Raw genomic sequence first — 14555 nt, 5'->3', positions numbered from 1 at the left:
TACAAGTCAATGAGGAACATTCCACTGCGCCACCTTTCTGTTCATATTCACCCTCATCACTTACCACCATCTTCACAACTACTTCCCCCTTTTGGTCTCACTTGCGGCTCCTTCCTGCCGTCGTACACGCAATAGCAAACTGTTTGTTACATCCTGATATGATACACATCTGAGGCGGAATCAAATGCTGCCGGCCAGGGTACCGCAAGGCTCAAAGAGGTTCAATCGCTGATGCAGGCATCCCAGTGGAGTAGTTCCACTTTTGCTGTGAGCCTTTCACAGTTCTCAGCTTTAGTTTTTTAAACTGGTCTTGAGTGAGTGCATCCATTTTGAGGTGCTCCCTTAATCTCCCTTAACTTGCTAAACATTTCTGTGGGACTTGCCATCCACCCTCCTGTGTCCCCCATTCCTGAGTTGAATGGCAAATACAGAGGCGAACAGTTTGGCTGCATCCTGAAGATTCTCCTTGTGCACTGCTTAGCCAAATGAGATCAGGAGCCAGGAATGGTCTCAGCACTGAACATTTTATTAAGGTGTGGAGATGCCGGCGTTGGACTGGGGTGGGCACAATAAGAAGTCTCACAATACCAGGTTAAAGTCCCCAGGTCCAAAAGCTCCTTCATCGGGTGAGTGGAGATTTTATTAAGTGCAGAATATTCTGTCTCTTACCAGACTACAACGGGGTTCTGCAATTCTGTAAACACTAAGACCAAAGCAAAATTATTAATAAAGAGAATAAAGATTGAGCAATGCCCAGGCTGGAAACTTGATACAGCGGGATGTTTAGACATCTTTTGTTTCTTTTCTTTGTCTACTTAACTCACTCATCCACTCACACAGAGCATGACAATGGGGTGGTACATTGTGCTACCGTATATGAGTTGGTGCTTACCCATGCCATTGTATGATAATCCATGTCACCCTCTTTCCCCAGACCTATCAGATGGATCATGTACATACAAAATGTATGCTAAATAAGGTTGGCAAATTGCAATGCAAAGAGCTACACAGAAATAAGATGTTGTGCCAATAAAAGAAACTTGATTCAAAAAAGGGCAGGACTGGAAATCAGAGGATTTTCCAGCCCTTCCCATTACAGGAATCTTCCGCTCCCGCTGAAGGTACCCCATGTGGTGGGTTCCATGCAGCCAGCAAGCAATGCAAGTGGCCAGTGACTGGCCAATGGCGAGTTGTCTCCACCACTAGAAATCCTTCCATGGGGGGACCGGAAAATCCCAGCCCAAATACAGTCATGATGTTGTACAGCAACTAAAAGCATTTTCATATCATTTAAGCAGCAAAAAAGACTAATATGACCACGATGTCTGCTGAAACCTTCTATGGTTATTTTGAGGCCAGCTGAAGATCCTGGTGCTGATAACAAGATGTGCAGAGTTCAAAGTAATATTGGGCCCTTGACCCTGATTTGCATATATTAATACAATTCTTGGCTCTTTGCAAAGGGGTTCTAGCTCCATCCAAAAAACGCAATGGGTTAAAGCCAAACGGTAAGATGCTACGTCAGCCACATGCTGCATTTTGGTCCCACTGCTTTCCCATTTCTAAGCACAAAAACATACCAAAGTTGCTCACCCCACCATTCTCTAACATCTTTACTCCCCAAATTAAATGAAACTCATAAACATCACTTTATCATCGAACATAAAACTCCTTACCAGATGCAGCCACCTCAGAAATGGGCACTCCTTCCTCATAAGCCATAAATCCCAGGACAGAGAAGATGGCAAATCCAGATACAAAGCTGGTTCCGCTATTCAAAGCACTTAGTAACCAACAGTCTCTGAGGACAAGAACAAAATCAGAGAACCTCTGTAGCTTTACAAAGAGCAACTTTGTAGTAGAATTGGATTGAGAATAATAATGATAATGTTTCTTTTCACAATATTAACATGAGGGAATGGCTGAGGTTTTCGTGAAGCAGAAACAGTGGGGTGGAATTAATCTCAGAACATGTTTTGAATTAAACTCTCAGAACAGATCAAGAAACATTAGAAGAGGATGATATTCAGGTAGAATCACCATAGGCGCAGATGACCATAGGCAGTGACCGGTGGTGATTTAACCTGAGGATCACCACACATTGTGAGGGGCAAGGTTGAGAAGGCATAAATATAACCTCAGCCACTCCAAGAATTGAACCCATGCTGTTGGCATCACTCTGCATCACTAACCAACTGTCCAACCAACTGAGCTAAACCAACTCTGACAAGTAGCAGAATACCTGTAACAATTATTATTGAAGCCATTGTAGCTTCCCAAGCAAACGAGGGTACCCAGACAGACAGCAAAGGTAAAGAAGATCTGGGTACCAGCATCCATCCATACCTGATGAAGACAAAGAAGAAGTGACCATATATATAGTAATAATCAGCTTTATTTACATTAACAAATAAATGCACATTTGCATCAATTCAATAATGCTTGTAAATAATAAAGTTCTTGATGAAACTAACTTTTGCAGTGGATCTGGATCTGATGCAAGAACTAGTGAAATGTAAGCAAAGTTTCTCTCATCTTTGTTTCAAAGGGTCATTCCAGTATACAGAAAGTATTGTCAGCAAGAAGAGGTAGTTTAAGTGATCTACGTTTTTATTGTTGAATATTAGAAATAAGGTATAGATTGAGTTTAATTTAGTGTTTTTGTGTCAGAAAGGGGTAAAACTCCAGTTACATTCATGTTATACAAAGGTGTTTGCATGTATGGGCGCTTTTGGTTTCAATAGGTGGGCATGGTGGCACAGTGGTTAGCACTGCTGCCTCACAGTGCCAGGGACCCTGGGTTCAGTTCCAGCCCTGGGTGACTATCTGTGTGGAGTTTGCACATTCTCCCAGTGTCTGCGTGGGTTTACTCCGGGTGCTTTGGTTTCCTCCTACAATCCAAAGATATGTGGATGAGGTGGATTGGCCATGCTAAATTGCCCTACAGTGCCCTACAGTGCATGCTAAATGCCCTACAGGCCATGCTAAATTGCCCTACAGTGCCCTACAGTGCATGCTAAATGCCCTACAGGCCATGCTAAATTGCCCTACAGTGCCCTACAGTGCAGAAGGAAACTATTCGGCCCATCGAGCCTCTGCACCGACCACAATCCCACCCAGGCCCAATTCCCGTAACCCCACAAATTGACCCTGCTAGTCCCCCTGACATTAGGGTTAATTTAATGGCTAATCAACATAACTAGCACATCTTTGAACTGCGGGAGGAAACCGGAGCACCCGGAGGAAACCCATGCAGACAAGGGGAGAACGTGCAAACTCCGCACAGACAGTGACCCAGGACCAGAATTGAAGCCAGGTCCCTGGCATTGTGAGGCAGCAGAGTTTGTGTCCGAAGGATTTCAGAGCTGATAGTCGGAATCTTCCATTTTGGTGTCTAAGTTCCGTGGCATGGAGGTGATTTCTGCTGGGGGATATGACGACTGACAATGCATGACCTTGCGCTGTTCAGTTCACCAATTTGGGCAGCAATAGGAGGCAGGAAGTCACCTGCTTCATTCTTACATAATAGATTCGGATGCCACATTTAGAGAGCATCTGAACATCCTGCATTATCTTTCCTGCCTTTGCCCAGCCACTGCTCCACCCTTCCCCACTAAATCTTCCTCCCTTCTGTGGTCATCCTCCACGTAACTCCCACTGATGCTGCCAAGTATGAAGCATGAGATGGCTTTTACTGACACGCCCCAAACAGGACAATGCTGTGGCAACTCACTGTCACAGAGAAATGTCTACCTAACCAGTTGCACACAGTTATAAGTGTGAACATTCTAATTTCTCACTGGAGGGGAATTTAATTCCAGCGAACTGGCCTTTTAATGAACCTGCATAACTTGCAAATACATGCTAAAAGACTTCCCAACATTGTTTGGCGGGAAACTCAACCTGCCTTTAACCCAACTTTACAGTCCAGAGAACAGAATTCCAACAGTTCATCCCATGATCGAGAAACTGATTATTGATCTCCCAACAAATTGGCCTCGCCCACTAAGCTTTCACCGCTGGTAGAACCGAAAGATTCCACACATGTCTCTCTGCTGCACACATTCTTGTCTCTTTTTCTCTCTCGCTTTCTCTCTACTTTATGGATCCAACTGTGGCCATTGCCCTTCTGAACTCTTGCTCCTCTTAATGAAGGTGGAGGTAGGTGGATATTGGATATAGCCCCGTTCAGGGTTCAGCGGGTTATTGAGATTCTATAAAACTAGTTCAACTACAGCCAATGATTGAAAGGCAGGATAGAATCGTTGGGGAACATAGAGAATTTGGCACCAACTATGAGCTGAGCTTATGGACAACCAGGAAATCAAGGCTTTTGTCTTTGTATTGTCATCTGCACGTTAATGGGAATAACCAACAATCAATGAAAAATTCTAGTTTTCCATATATTCCCACCTGGGGTTTACCCTGGACATTGTTTAGTCCATGTTATTGTTTTGTATGTCGGGGCATATCTCCTTTAAGGGAATGGCTCATGTGACCTGGGGTGTGGGGTGAGCTGGTTGGGAACCGCCCTGAGTGGGCAGTCAATGTTTGGAGTGTGGAGCGAGTAGACCGAACAAAGATCTGTGTTCCTGGACTGTGGAATAGTTCTTGAGGAGACATCTCATTACTCAGAGATTATGGTATTGCACACAGAATGATGTAAAAATATACTGCAGGTGCTGCAACTCTTTTAAGAAAACTTAAATGCATCTAAAAGAAGGAAAGACTTATACCTAGATGATGTTTTCATGACCAGCAGATGCCCCAAAGCATTTTGCAGCCACTGAGGTTTTATCTAAGTGTCGTGCAAGTAACATGACAGAACAATTATGAGCAGCAAACTGGCACAAACAGTTATGTGATAACAGCTAGGTTTTACACTGATCCATTTACCTGAGGGTCAGCCAGCCTGGACATATCTGGGTACAAATAAAACTTTATTCCTTCAGCAGCCCCCGGCAATGTCAACCCTCTGATTAGAAGGACAGTAAGCATCACGTAGGGAAAGGTAGCAGTGAAATAGACAACCTGAAAAAGAAAATAAACCACAGAAAATAAATTGGTGCTGGATGCAGCTATGGCCAAACACAATGGGTGGAATTTTACAAGATTTTTTTGAAGTGTCCAACTAGTTTGAAAATGCGAGAGCTCCAGATCCATTTTCTGTGCCAGTTTTCACACCCAATCTTATGCACTCTGAGCCCGATTTTACCATTTTGATTCTAAGTGCTGAATCTGGGCGCAATTCAGATCCGAATTGGAAAACTGCTCTCAGACGCACCCCATACGCACTTAGCCTGAAAAAAAAAATCACACCTCTGAATCGCATTGTGGGCGGGGCTTAATACACCCGAAATGCTGCAGCTCCAATCGAAACTTTGATCTGCGCATGCGCAGTGAAAAACAAAATTGAGAAACGCGCCCCTGTCACATCGCTCCCGGGCCACAGAAAGTGGATAAAGCGGCTCGGGAGCAAAAAGCGGGAGCGAAGGTCCCCAAAGACATCACCCCACCCTCTTATCCACCCATCACCCCTTGCTACCCAGACTGATCATGGCTCCCTGCCCCCCTTCCCGCCCCACTGATCACCCGCAGAGTGACAGCGGTCCCCCCCTTCCCCCCCACCGATCAGTAAGTGGTCTCACAACTCCAGGTTAAAGTCCAACAGATTTATTTGGTAGCACAAGCTTTCAGAGCATCGCTTCTTCATCAGGTGAGTGACGCTCCGAAAGCTCGTGCTACCTAATATACCTGTTGGGCTTCAACCTGGTGTTGTGAGACCACTTACAGTCCAACGCCGGCAACTCCACATCATGGCCCCCACCGATCGCCCACAGAGTGGCAGCCCCCCCCCCCCCCCACCCCCGCCCGCCCACCAGTGAACGACCTGGCCCGCCTCCCTCCTCCACGCCCCCCCCCCCCCTCCCCTCCACCAGAGAACCATCTGGACTCCTTCCTCCTCCCTCCCCACCAGAGAACCATCTGGACTCCTTCCTCCTCCCTCCCCACCAGAGAACCATCTGGCCTCCCTCCCCCCGCCTCCCCCCTGCCCCACCTCCCCCCCCCCCCCACCAGAGAATGATCAGGCCTGTCTCCTCCATCCCTCGCCCACCAAATAATGATTGGGCTTCCCTCTTCCTCCCCCCCCACCACCGATCTGAGTTAGAGAGCCCTTGGAAGCTCTGAACTTACCTCTTCAGAAGCTGGAGCGGCCAAAACAGACCTTTGCCGAACATGTCTGTTTCGTGCTGAATCTGGATGGGTGAACACAATGATAAAGGGAGAAATGCTGGTAAGATTGGGCGTCCAGCTTATTAAGTCAATTTAAATGGTTCGGATAGCGGCCATTTTTGGGCCTTGTTAAAGTGGGCATCAGCACAGACGCGGGCACGTATCGCATTAATCGCCTCACGTCCGACTTTACCAAGTTTTCGCGCCTGTTTCAATGGTAAAATCGGGCTCTCTGTCTCTAAAAAGGTGGGTGAGTCCATTTCTAGCTAGAGAGGCTGTGGATGGGGTTTAACTTGCCAGACAGCCTTTGAGGGAGGTATTGCGCATGTGCAGACCTCTGATGCTGCACATGCACTTTATCAGTAATAGGAGTCTGACAGACAGAGAGAGAGAGAGCTGTCAGACCCCTGCTACTGCAGGCAGCCTCAACCAGCATCCCCCCCAGCCTCGCAATCTCAGGGGCCCGCAGCCCGAGATGCAACCCTACCACGCCCCCGCCGTCCCCTCGCCACCCAGATCGATTGCAGCTCCCCTCCCTCCCCCACTGATTGCAGCCCCCCCTCCCTCCCCCACTGATTGCAGCCCCCCTCCCTCCCCCACCAATCACGGCTCCCCCACTCCTCCCTCCCCCACCGATTGTGGGCCCCCTCCTTCCCCTGCCGATCTCATGCAGATTGGCAGTGGGACCCCCTCACTCCTACACTGATCGCATGCAGAGTAGCAGCAGACTCCCCTCCCCTCATTGGTCCCAGCTCGCACAGTCCCTGCCCCCATTTGCTCCACTGCCAAAACAGACCCCATCCCCCTTTGGCCCCACCCCCGGCACTGCCTTCTAACAGGCCCTGGCCCCCCATTGGCCCCACCCCTGGCTCTGCCCAGTGGGCATTGTACAGGTGCCCAGTGGCCCAGATGCCAGGCTGGCATTGCCCTGGTGCCAGGGTGGCACTGGCAGTCTGGCATTGCCCAAGAGGCACCCCACCTTGCACTTCGCCTCCCCGGGGGGTCTCAATGGCTTCTGGTTCCACTGGCGAGGCCAACACGACTGTTCCCCGTGCATGGAGAGCAAATGTTTTCCTTGCCGGAGTGACCCTTTCCCGGCGAGGCAATTAAGGCAAGTGAGCCCGGACGATTAGGCGCTGGGCTCACTAAACACATTGAAATTAACAAACACATAAATCTAAATAAAATAATCACCCATTTCTGGCGACACGCTGATCGCGCCGGAAATCCGAGTGTCGTAAAATCGCGACAAGCGCGAAACTGATGCCATTCGCGCTTGCCGCTTTACGCCCAATGTTACAAAATTTTCCCACTGCAAAACAGGCGTAAAGCAGCCGTAAAATTCCACCCAATGGACCTAAACATTTCCAGACACATGCTTTGGTGCTGACCTCTATGCCGACACTCACTGAGTATGAAACATCATCAGAGGGTCATCTGACTGTAAACATTTTGGTTGGTGCCAATGCCAGTGTAAGTATGTCTCTGATGTCTGATTGGAATTTAGAATCTCTAGTGCTAGATACTTGCATGAGGATATTGCTGGAATCTCCTTTGAATAGGTTTCAAGGTCACTGGGCCTTCTTTATAAATTAATAATTGGATGGACAAAATTGGCCTGGCAATTTCTGAGTTGATCCCTAACCCAAACCCTTGTGGGAATTCCAAACAGCTCCTCTGCTGGACAGAGATAAGATGTGGAGATGCCGGTGTTGGACTAGGGTGGGCACAGTAAGAAGTCTCACAACACCAGGTTAAAGTCCCACAGGTATATTTGGAATCACAAGCTTCTGGAGCACTGCTCCTTCATCCAGTTTTTTCAACTCACCTGAGTTGAAAAAACTCACCTGATGAAAGAGCAGCGCCCCGAAAGCTTGTGATTCCAAATAAACCTGCTGGATTTTAACCTGGTGTTGTGGGCAGAGATAAGGCAAGAAAGGATATAGACTCTCAGAAAATTATTTTCTTCTCATTCACATTGGGTGATTAATATGGGTGGGCTGTAGTTGCCTGCTATTGCATCACTACTGTAGAGGAGTTTCTTGCAGCCAACATAAGTGGAGAAATCCTACTAGATTTGCACCTCCCCCTTATTTGCACTTGGAAGGTGTGAAGAAGCATTTGAGGAGCACTATTTGAGATCTGCCTTGAAAGTGCCTATAAACCTATGCTGGGGCTTCTAATGAAGCGTTGCTGAATGTATTGAAAAATAAGCACAGGGTCTGACAATTCAAGGGCACTAATGGAAATCCTGTCTTTCCTGAAAGAGCACTTGTTGAAAGGGCCCAGCTGAGAATGTATACCACCTTTGGGTATGAGGAGCATTATACTAAAGTCGAGGCTGATATAGAAGCGGGTGTTGAAATGGTAAAGTCTTCTTAGGCTGTACCTGGAGATAGAGGATGACTTGCCTCCACTCAGGTTAGATGGGTTCTGCTATATCCAATGTGCAATTTGCAGACTCTGCAGAAGGACATGTTTGGTGGATCAGGAAGATGAGTTGTTGAAAGGTTTGTGCTCTCTCTCTAAAGTCCTGAATTCACCTCTATGTATTCACAACAAATATTTGGCACCTTCCCGTATGAACCTTCTCCATTTTGATTGGTCACAAGGCACAGACTAACATGAATTTATTGAAATGTTTGAATGCTTTGAAGACATTCCTAAAGAATTTCCATTGTGTTCCTGAATGTTTGCTGCTTAGACTGAATTCCATGTACAACATTACTTTGGGAGGCTGGTGTCAGGCATACAAAAACAACATGTCCTGTCCAGCAGAGTTGGTTTGAGTGATTAGCATTTATTTCCGATTCCTAATTGCACTTGAGAAGGTGTTGGTGAGCCACCTTCCTGGACTCCTGCAATCTCGGCGGTTAATATTCCATGCGATGGGCAAAATGGCTTCTCCCTGAATGCTTTACTCACAACAGAATGATATCAGAGGTTACATATGGCAAGCCACAGAACACAAGCAAAAAGTGCACAAAGGCATTTCTCCAAACAGCCCCCTTTTCATAACAAGAAAAAGACACATTGCACACACTATCATTTGCAGCTGTAAGTTACCCATTTACACAGTCAGTAAAGAAAGCCATCACCCAAGAACAAAAATCTGTTTCTCGTCTGTCTCTGCATAAATATTGCACACACAATCTTTCTAGCTTTCAGGTCTTGCAATGGTATGCAGGAGGATTGGTGGTGAATATTGTTGCCATGGTGAGTGTTGCTGCTGCTCCATTGCATTTCATAGCATCCTTACAGCAGGGGGCCATTCAGCCCATCTCATTCACACCGACTCTCCGATAGAACATCCCACCCAGCCCCTTTCCCGTAATCCCACATGTTTACCCTGCTAATCCCCCTAACCTATACAACTTAGGACACTTACGGGGCAATTTAGCATGGCCAATCCACCTAACCTGCACATCTTTGGACTGTGGGAGGAAACCGGAGAACCCGGAGGAAACCTAGGCGGACATGGGGAGAATGTGGAAATTCCACACAGATAGTCATCCAAGGCTGGAATCAAACCCGGGTCCCTGTTGCTGTGAGGACGCAGTACTAACCACTGTTGGGAACTTCTGGGACTGATAGTTGTTCTGTTCCTTATTAGTTGGCAAAATCAACACTTCATCCTCAGCTGTTTGCTGTGAAGGAGCAATGATATATCTAGTCATTCACTTTCTCTGTGTATAATTAAGGTGATGACTGCTTTACATGGGCCCCAAGTTGCCAAATGAACAGTATTTTGTTGAATGCATTGAACGTTTGTTCCCTGACTCGCTCTTCAACTCTGGCAATGATTTGACTGCTTTATTGAAGTGAGTTTTGGCTTTCTGGCACTTCACTTTGATTTTGTCACTTATTACATGTGGCTTCAATAATTTTTAGCTATTGGAAGATTACTCTTGGTACAACTCTGACCAGTGAGCAGGTAAGGGCAAGTGAGCCCGCACACTCGTATCCGGAACTCACTAATTACATTTAAGTTATGTAATGAATATTGAAATCACTTTGCACCTTTAACCTGATTTTTTGCCCCTCGCTCGATCTGACCGGCTCACCACACCAATTGACCGGCGGGACCAGCCGGTGAATTCGTCGCAGATGTTTTCCCATGAAGTTTGAAAGATATTTTAAGCAAATGCTGACACTGAGAAAACGCCAGACAAGTCCCAGCCGTTCACGTCAGTGGGATTCTCTGGTCCCGCTGCAGTGAACAGAGATTTGGCTGAGCCCCAAATTCTCCATCCTCGCTGGCAGCGGTGGTGGGGCACGAACAGTCAGAGAATTCCTGCCCCTGTCTCCAAACAAGTAAAAGAAATCTCACACTGTGCCTAACAACGTTTACCATATAGCTCCCCAAACGAGAGGAGGCCACTGAAAAATGCAGTGGGCCATTACCCCGGGCACCGTTTCAGTGGTGGAACCCACTCACAGTCTGACAGCGAACCTCGGTTAGTAACAACGATGTCTTCATTCAGAAGGTGCCAGACTGCTACAACCACACATGATTCACTTAGTCCCGCACGCACAGCTCTGATTGACTTACACACATCACCCCACTAGCTCAAACTGACAGAAGAAGAAAGCTTTCTGGCAGTCTGTGTACAGCATAGTAACGTCATGGTTCTCTATACATGCATAGACCAGTGCACATGTGCGGACTGGTTTTGGTAGCCATAAAAGAGTGGGACAATGTAAATATTACAGTTAAGGAGACATGAGGAATCTGGAATTAATGCCCACAGATCTCTGACTGTAGCAGGATGGGTCGATAAATGGTTAAGAAGGCACATGGAATCCTTTTCCTTTTATACCCGAGGTATAGAATATAAGAGCAGGGAGATTGTGCTGAAACTGTATAAGACATTAGTTAGGCCACAACCTGAATACTGTGTGCAGCTCTGGTCACCTCATTACAGAAGGGATGTAATTGCATTAGAGAGGGTACAGAGGAGATTTACAAGAATGTTGCCAGTACTGGAAAATTGAAGCCATGAGGGAAGATTGAATAGTCTGGGGTTGGAGCAGAGGAGGCTCGGGGTAGATTTGATTGAGATGTATAAAATTATCAGGTGCCAGGATAAAGTGCATGGGAAGGACCTATTTATATCAACAGAGGAGTCAATGACTAGAGGTCGTGGATTAAAGTGATTGGTGAAATAATTAGAGAGGAAATTAGGAAATTATTTTCACCCAGAGGTTTTGGGGGTCTGGAACTCACTGCCTGAAAAACGTAGAGACAGAAACCCTCAAATCATTTAAAAGGTACCTAAACATGCTCCTAAACTGCTGTAACCTGGAGTGTCACAGATCAAATGCTGGAAAGTGGGATTAGGCTGGATGACTTGATTCTTGCCCAGCGCAGACATGATGGGCCAAATGGCCCCTTTCTGTGCTGTAAACTTTCTATGATTACTAATGTCAATCCCATAAATCCTCTGCAGAATCTAGAAACTGCAGAAGCCAATTACTATTCATTTCCTCCGCAGGAGCAAATAACACACAGTAGCAGGGGTTAGCAGGCCAATGAGAGAGTAACACATGCCACCACCCAATATTTAACACTAGGAAGAGGAAGCAATGATAATCAGTGGTTTCAGCTCTGGATTGGTAGTTAGAATGGAGGTGTGGAGATGTGAATTCAACTTTCCATTGCAACATTGCCAAGGTTTTGTTTAGAACCTTCCATCTATGCATGATAAAGACAATGACAGAAGATATATATTATATAGCTCTGCCAACTGTAGTTTATACCAAATTACAAACAATTACTTTTCTTTTCTGTCACTGTGATTGAGCATTTGAAGGAATTTTTTTTTCTTTATGAGTGTTTGACACGTCTAGTCAGTAATAGAGCAATTAGAAGAAATAATCTCACTTAGATTCTCAGATGTAGCTTCTCTATTGTTAGGTAGGAAAAGGTTCTCATGTGTTCTCAGGTCTTTTCTGTAAGTGGATATTACCTAGTAGGTGTCAAAAGACACCTTTACAAGAACAACATATATTCAGGATAGAGAGAAAACATTATAGAAGTGGTAGGGAATGCCACACCACCCAGATATGGGCAGAGCTAAAAGTGTCACAAACCTACACTAGATCAAGGAAGGTGAGAGAACGGTGGATCAGTGGTTAGCCCTGCTGCCTCACAGCACCAGGGATCAGGGTTCAATCCCCAGTTTGGGTCACTGCCTGTGCGGAGTCTGCACGTTCTCCCTGTGCCTCCCTGTGGGTTTCCTCTGGGTGCTCAGGTTTCCTCCCACAGTTCAAAAGATGTGCTGGTTAGGTGGATTGGGCATGCTAAATTCTCCCTCAGTGTACATGAACAGATGTCGGAGTGTGGTGACTAGGGGATTTTCACAGTAATTTCATTGCAATGTTAATGTAGGCCTACTTATGACTAATAAATAAACTTTAACGAAGGAAGCTCGCTGAAGGAGCATCAAGTGAAAACAGCTAATGCTGCTGAAAAGGCTCATTGACTCAATACTTATCGGCAACAGAGAGAAGGGAGAAGGTTGGCTTAACTATACTGTTCATAAAGATGGTTTGTACCTTCTCTGGAAACATTTCTAACAACCAACATTTGACATAAGCCAATAGGCTGGCCACCTGTTACTGTTACCTTTTCAGCAATATAGTCACTTAATCTCACCAATTTGTAGTTGCCACATGATAATTCAGTAATCAGTGTTCGGTTAATGTTGAATTACAGTGACATGGCTGAATTGCACTTAGAACCTCTATTACTCATTTTACTAAGTAGCTGTTTATTGCTTGTGTGTTATTCAGACTGTTGGATGACCTTCACTGTATCCATTTATATTAAACTACTTGTATACTCAATGTTTAACTTCAAGTTTTGATTTTGCACTTGCTCCTTCATGCTTATGACAAGAAAGGGACATGCTGTAGCTTGTGTGTATCGTCACTGAGAGCCAGTAAGGCAAATCCAAATTCAGTCCAAACCATTGGAATACCATTGGGTGAACCATGGTGGCATGGTAGCACAGTGGTTAGCACTGCTCAATCACAGTACCAGGGACCTGGGTTTGATTCCTGGCTTGGGTCACTGTCTGCGTGGAGTCTGCACGTTCTCGTCGTGTCTGTGTGGGTTTCCTCTGGGTGCTCAGGTTTCCTCCCACAGTCCGAATGACGTGCTGGTTTTGTACGTTGGCCATGCTAAATTATCCCTCAGTGTACTCAAACAGGTGCCGGAGTGTGGCGACTAGGCGATTTTCACAGTAACTTCATTGCAACGTTAATGTAAGCCGACTTGTGAAACTGATAAATAACTTAACATAGTCACTATTCACTCTGAAATCTAGCAGCAAATCATTCTATGATGGAGCATTAAAACAAGGCAGTTGAGGAGTGCCTTGATGTATATTTTTCTGGATAGAAACCCCAGTGTTCCTACAGTAAGTTCAAGACAGAGACAGCAGGTGGAATTCCACCAGAAGGCACCATCTTCTACACCCACCCCCTTTCATTGTGTCAGATTCAAGAGAGCTGGAAAAGCTACAAATCCCAAAAGATAATCAGGCCCTAGAAGATAGTCACATGACCATTTGGGAAATGAAGATCCAGCTTGACTGGGTTCCTTTTCCATTCATCTATAGCAGTCAACACAAGAGAGTGTAGAGACTTGCATTGCTGGCTGGCTTCCCTCGGCTCCAGGATATCATAGGCTAAACACATGTTGCCATCAAGGAGTGTGGTGGAAGGTGTATTGTGGGGTGGCAGTGACACCAGGAAACCAACCAGCAGAAAAGGTTGTAACTCCATTAACATCCATTACAGACCATGTATGTTACTGCAAATGGGAGCTGTCACAAATCTGCTGCCAACGTGAATGAATCTGACAATCACCTAAATCCCCATTCACTGCAGCAGGGTCGGCGAATCGCAACTGTCGGCGAGGTCGGAGAATCCGCTCGCCATCTCCCCAAAATTTGACTCACATGCGGTGATAAAAGATATTCTTGGACATTGACCTTTAATAAGGACCTTCATAACATAGCTTTAAATCAGATCTTTAATGTAGATACTCTGGATAGATGAAATTGTTGCTTGTTATTCAGTGGTAAATCCTTGAAGCTGCATAGAGTGAGATTTTATATATGTATATTAACTTGACTACAGTGTGAATAATTTTTCAAAACATAGTTTTGAACATTCATCAAAATAAAGAACCCAGAAATATAATTGTGCTGCACCTGTTTTTCAGACATTAATGGCCTCCTAAGTCTCCAATATGACAGGTAGGAAGTGAACATTCTTTTTGTGTTGGAACTACACCACCCACCACAGACAAC

At 45.7% G+C, this 14555-nt stretch overlaps 1 protein-coding gene across 1 annotated transcript in view; it reads right to left on the bottom strand.

Annotated features, from left to right (window-relative positions):
* Window positions 1-14555, bottom strand: part of LOC144499057 (sodium- and chloride-dependent GABA transporter 2-like) — a 74673-nt gene that overhangs the window by 20740 nt on the left and 39378 nt on the right. Inside the window, exons 10-12 of the mRNA XM_078221113.1 lie at window positions 4897-5031; window positions 2243-2346; window positions 1677-1801 (exon numbers count right to left, since the gene is read on the bottom strand). Coding sequence (XP_078077239.1) covers window positions 1677-1801; window positions 2243-2346; window positions 4897-5031 — 364 coding nt within the window. The remainder of the gene's footprint in view (window positions 1-1676; window positions 1802-2242; window positions 2347-4896; window positions 5032-14555) is intronic.

This window comes from Mustelus asterias, chromosome 9 (genome assembly GCF_964213995.1).
Source record: "Mustelus asterias chromosome 9, sMusAst1.hap1.1, whole genome shotgun sequence".
Lineage (NCBI taxonomy): Eukaryota > Metazoa > Chordata > Chondrichthyes > Carcharhiniformes > Triakidae > Mustelus > Mustelus asterias.
Note: the sequence above shows the minus strand (reverse complement) of the source record. Positions and strands in the feature narration are given on the sequence as shown.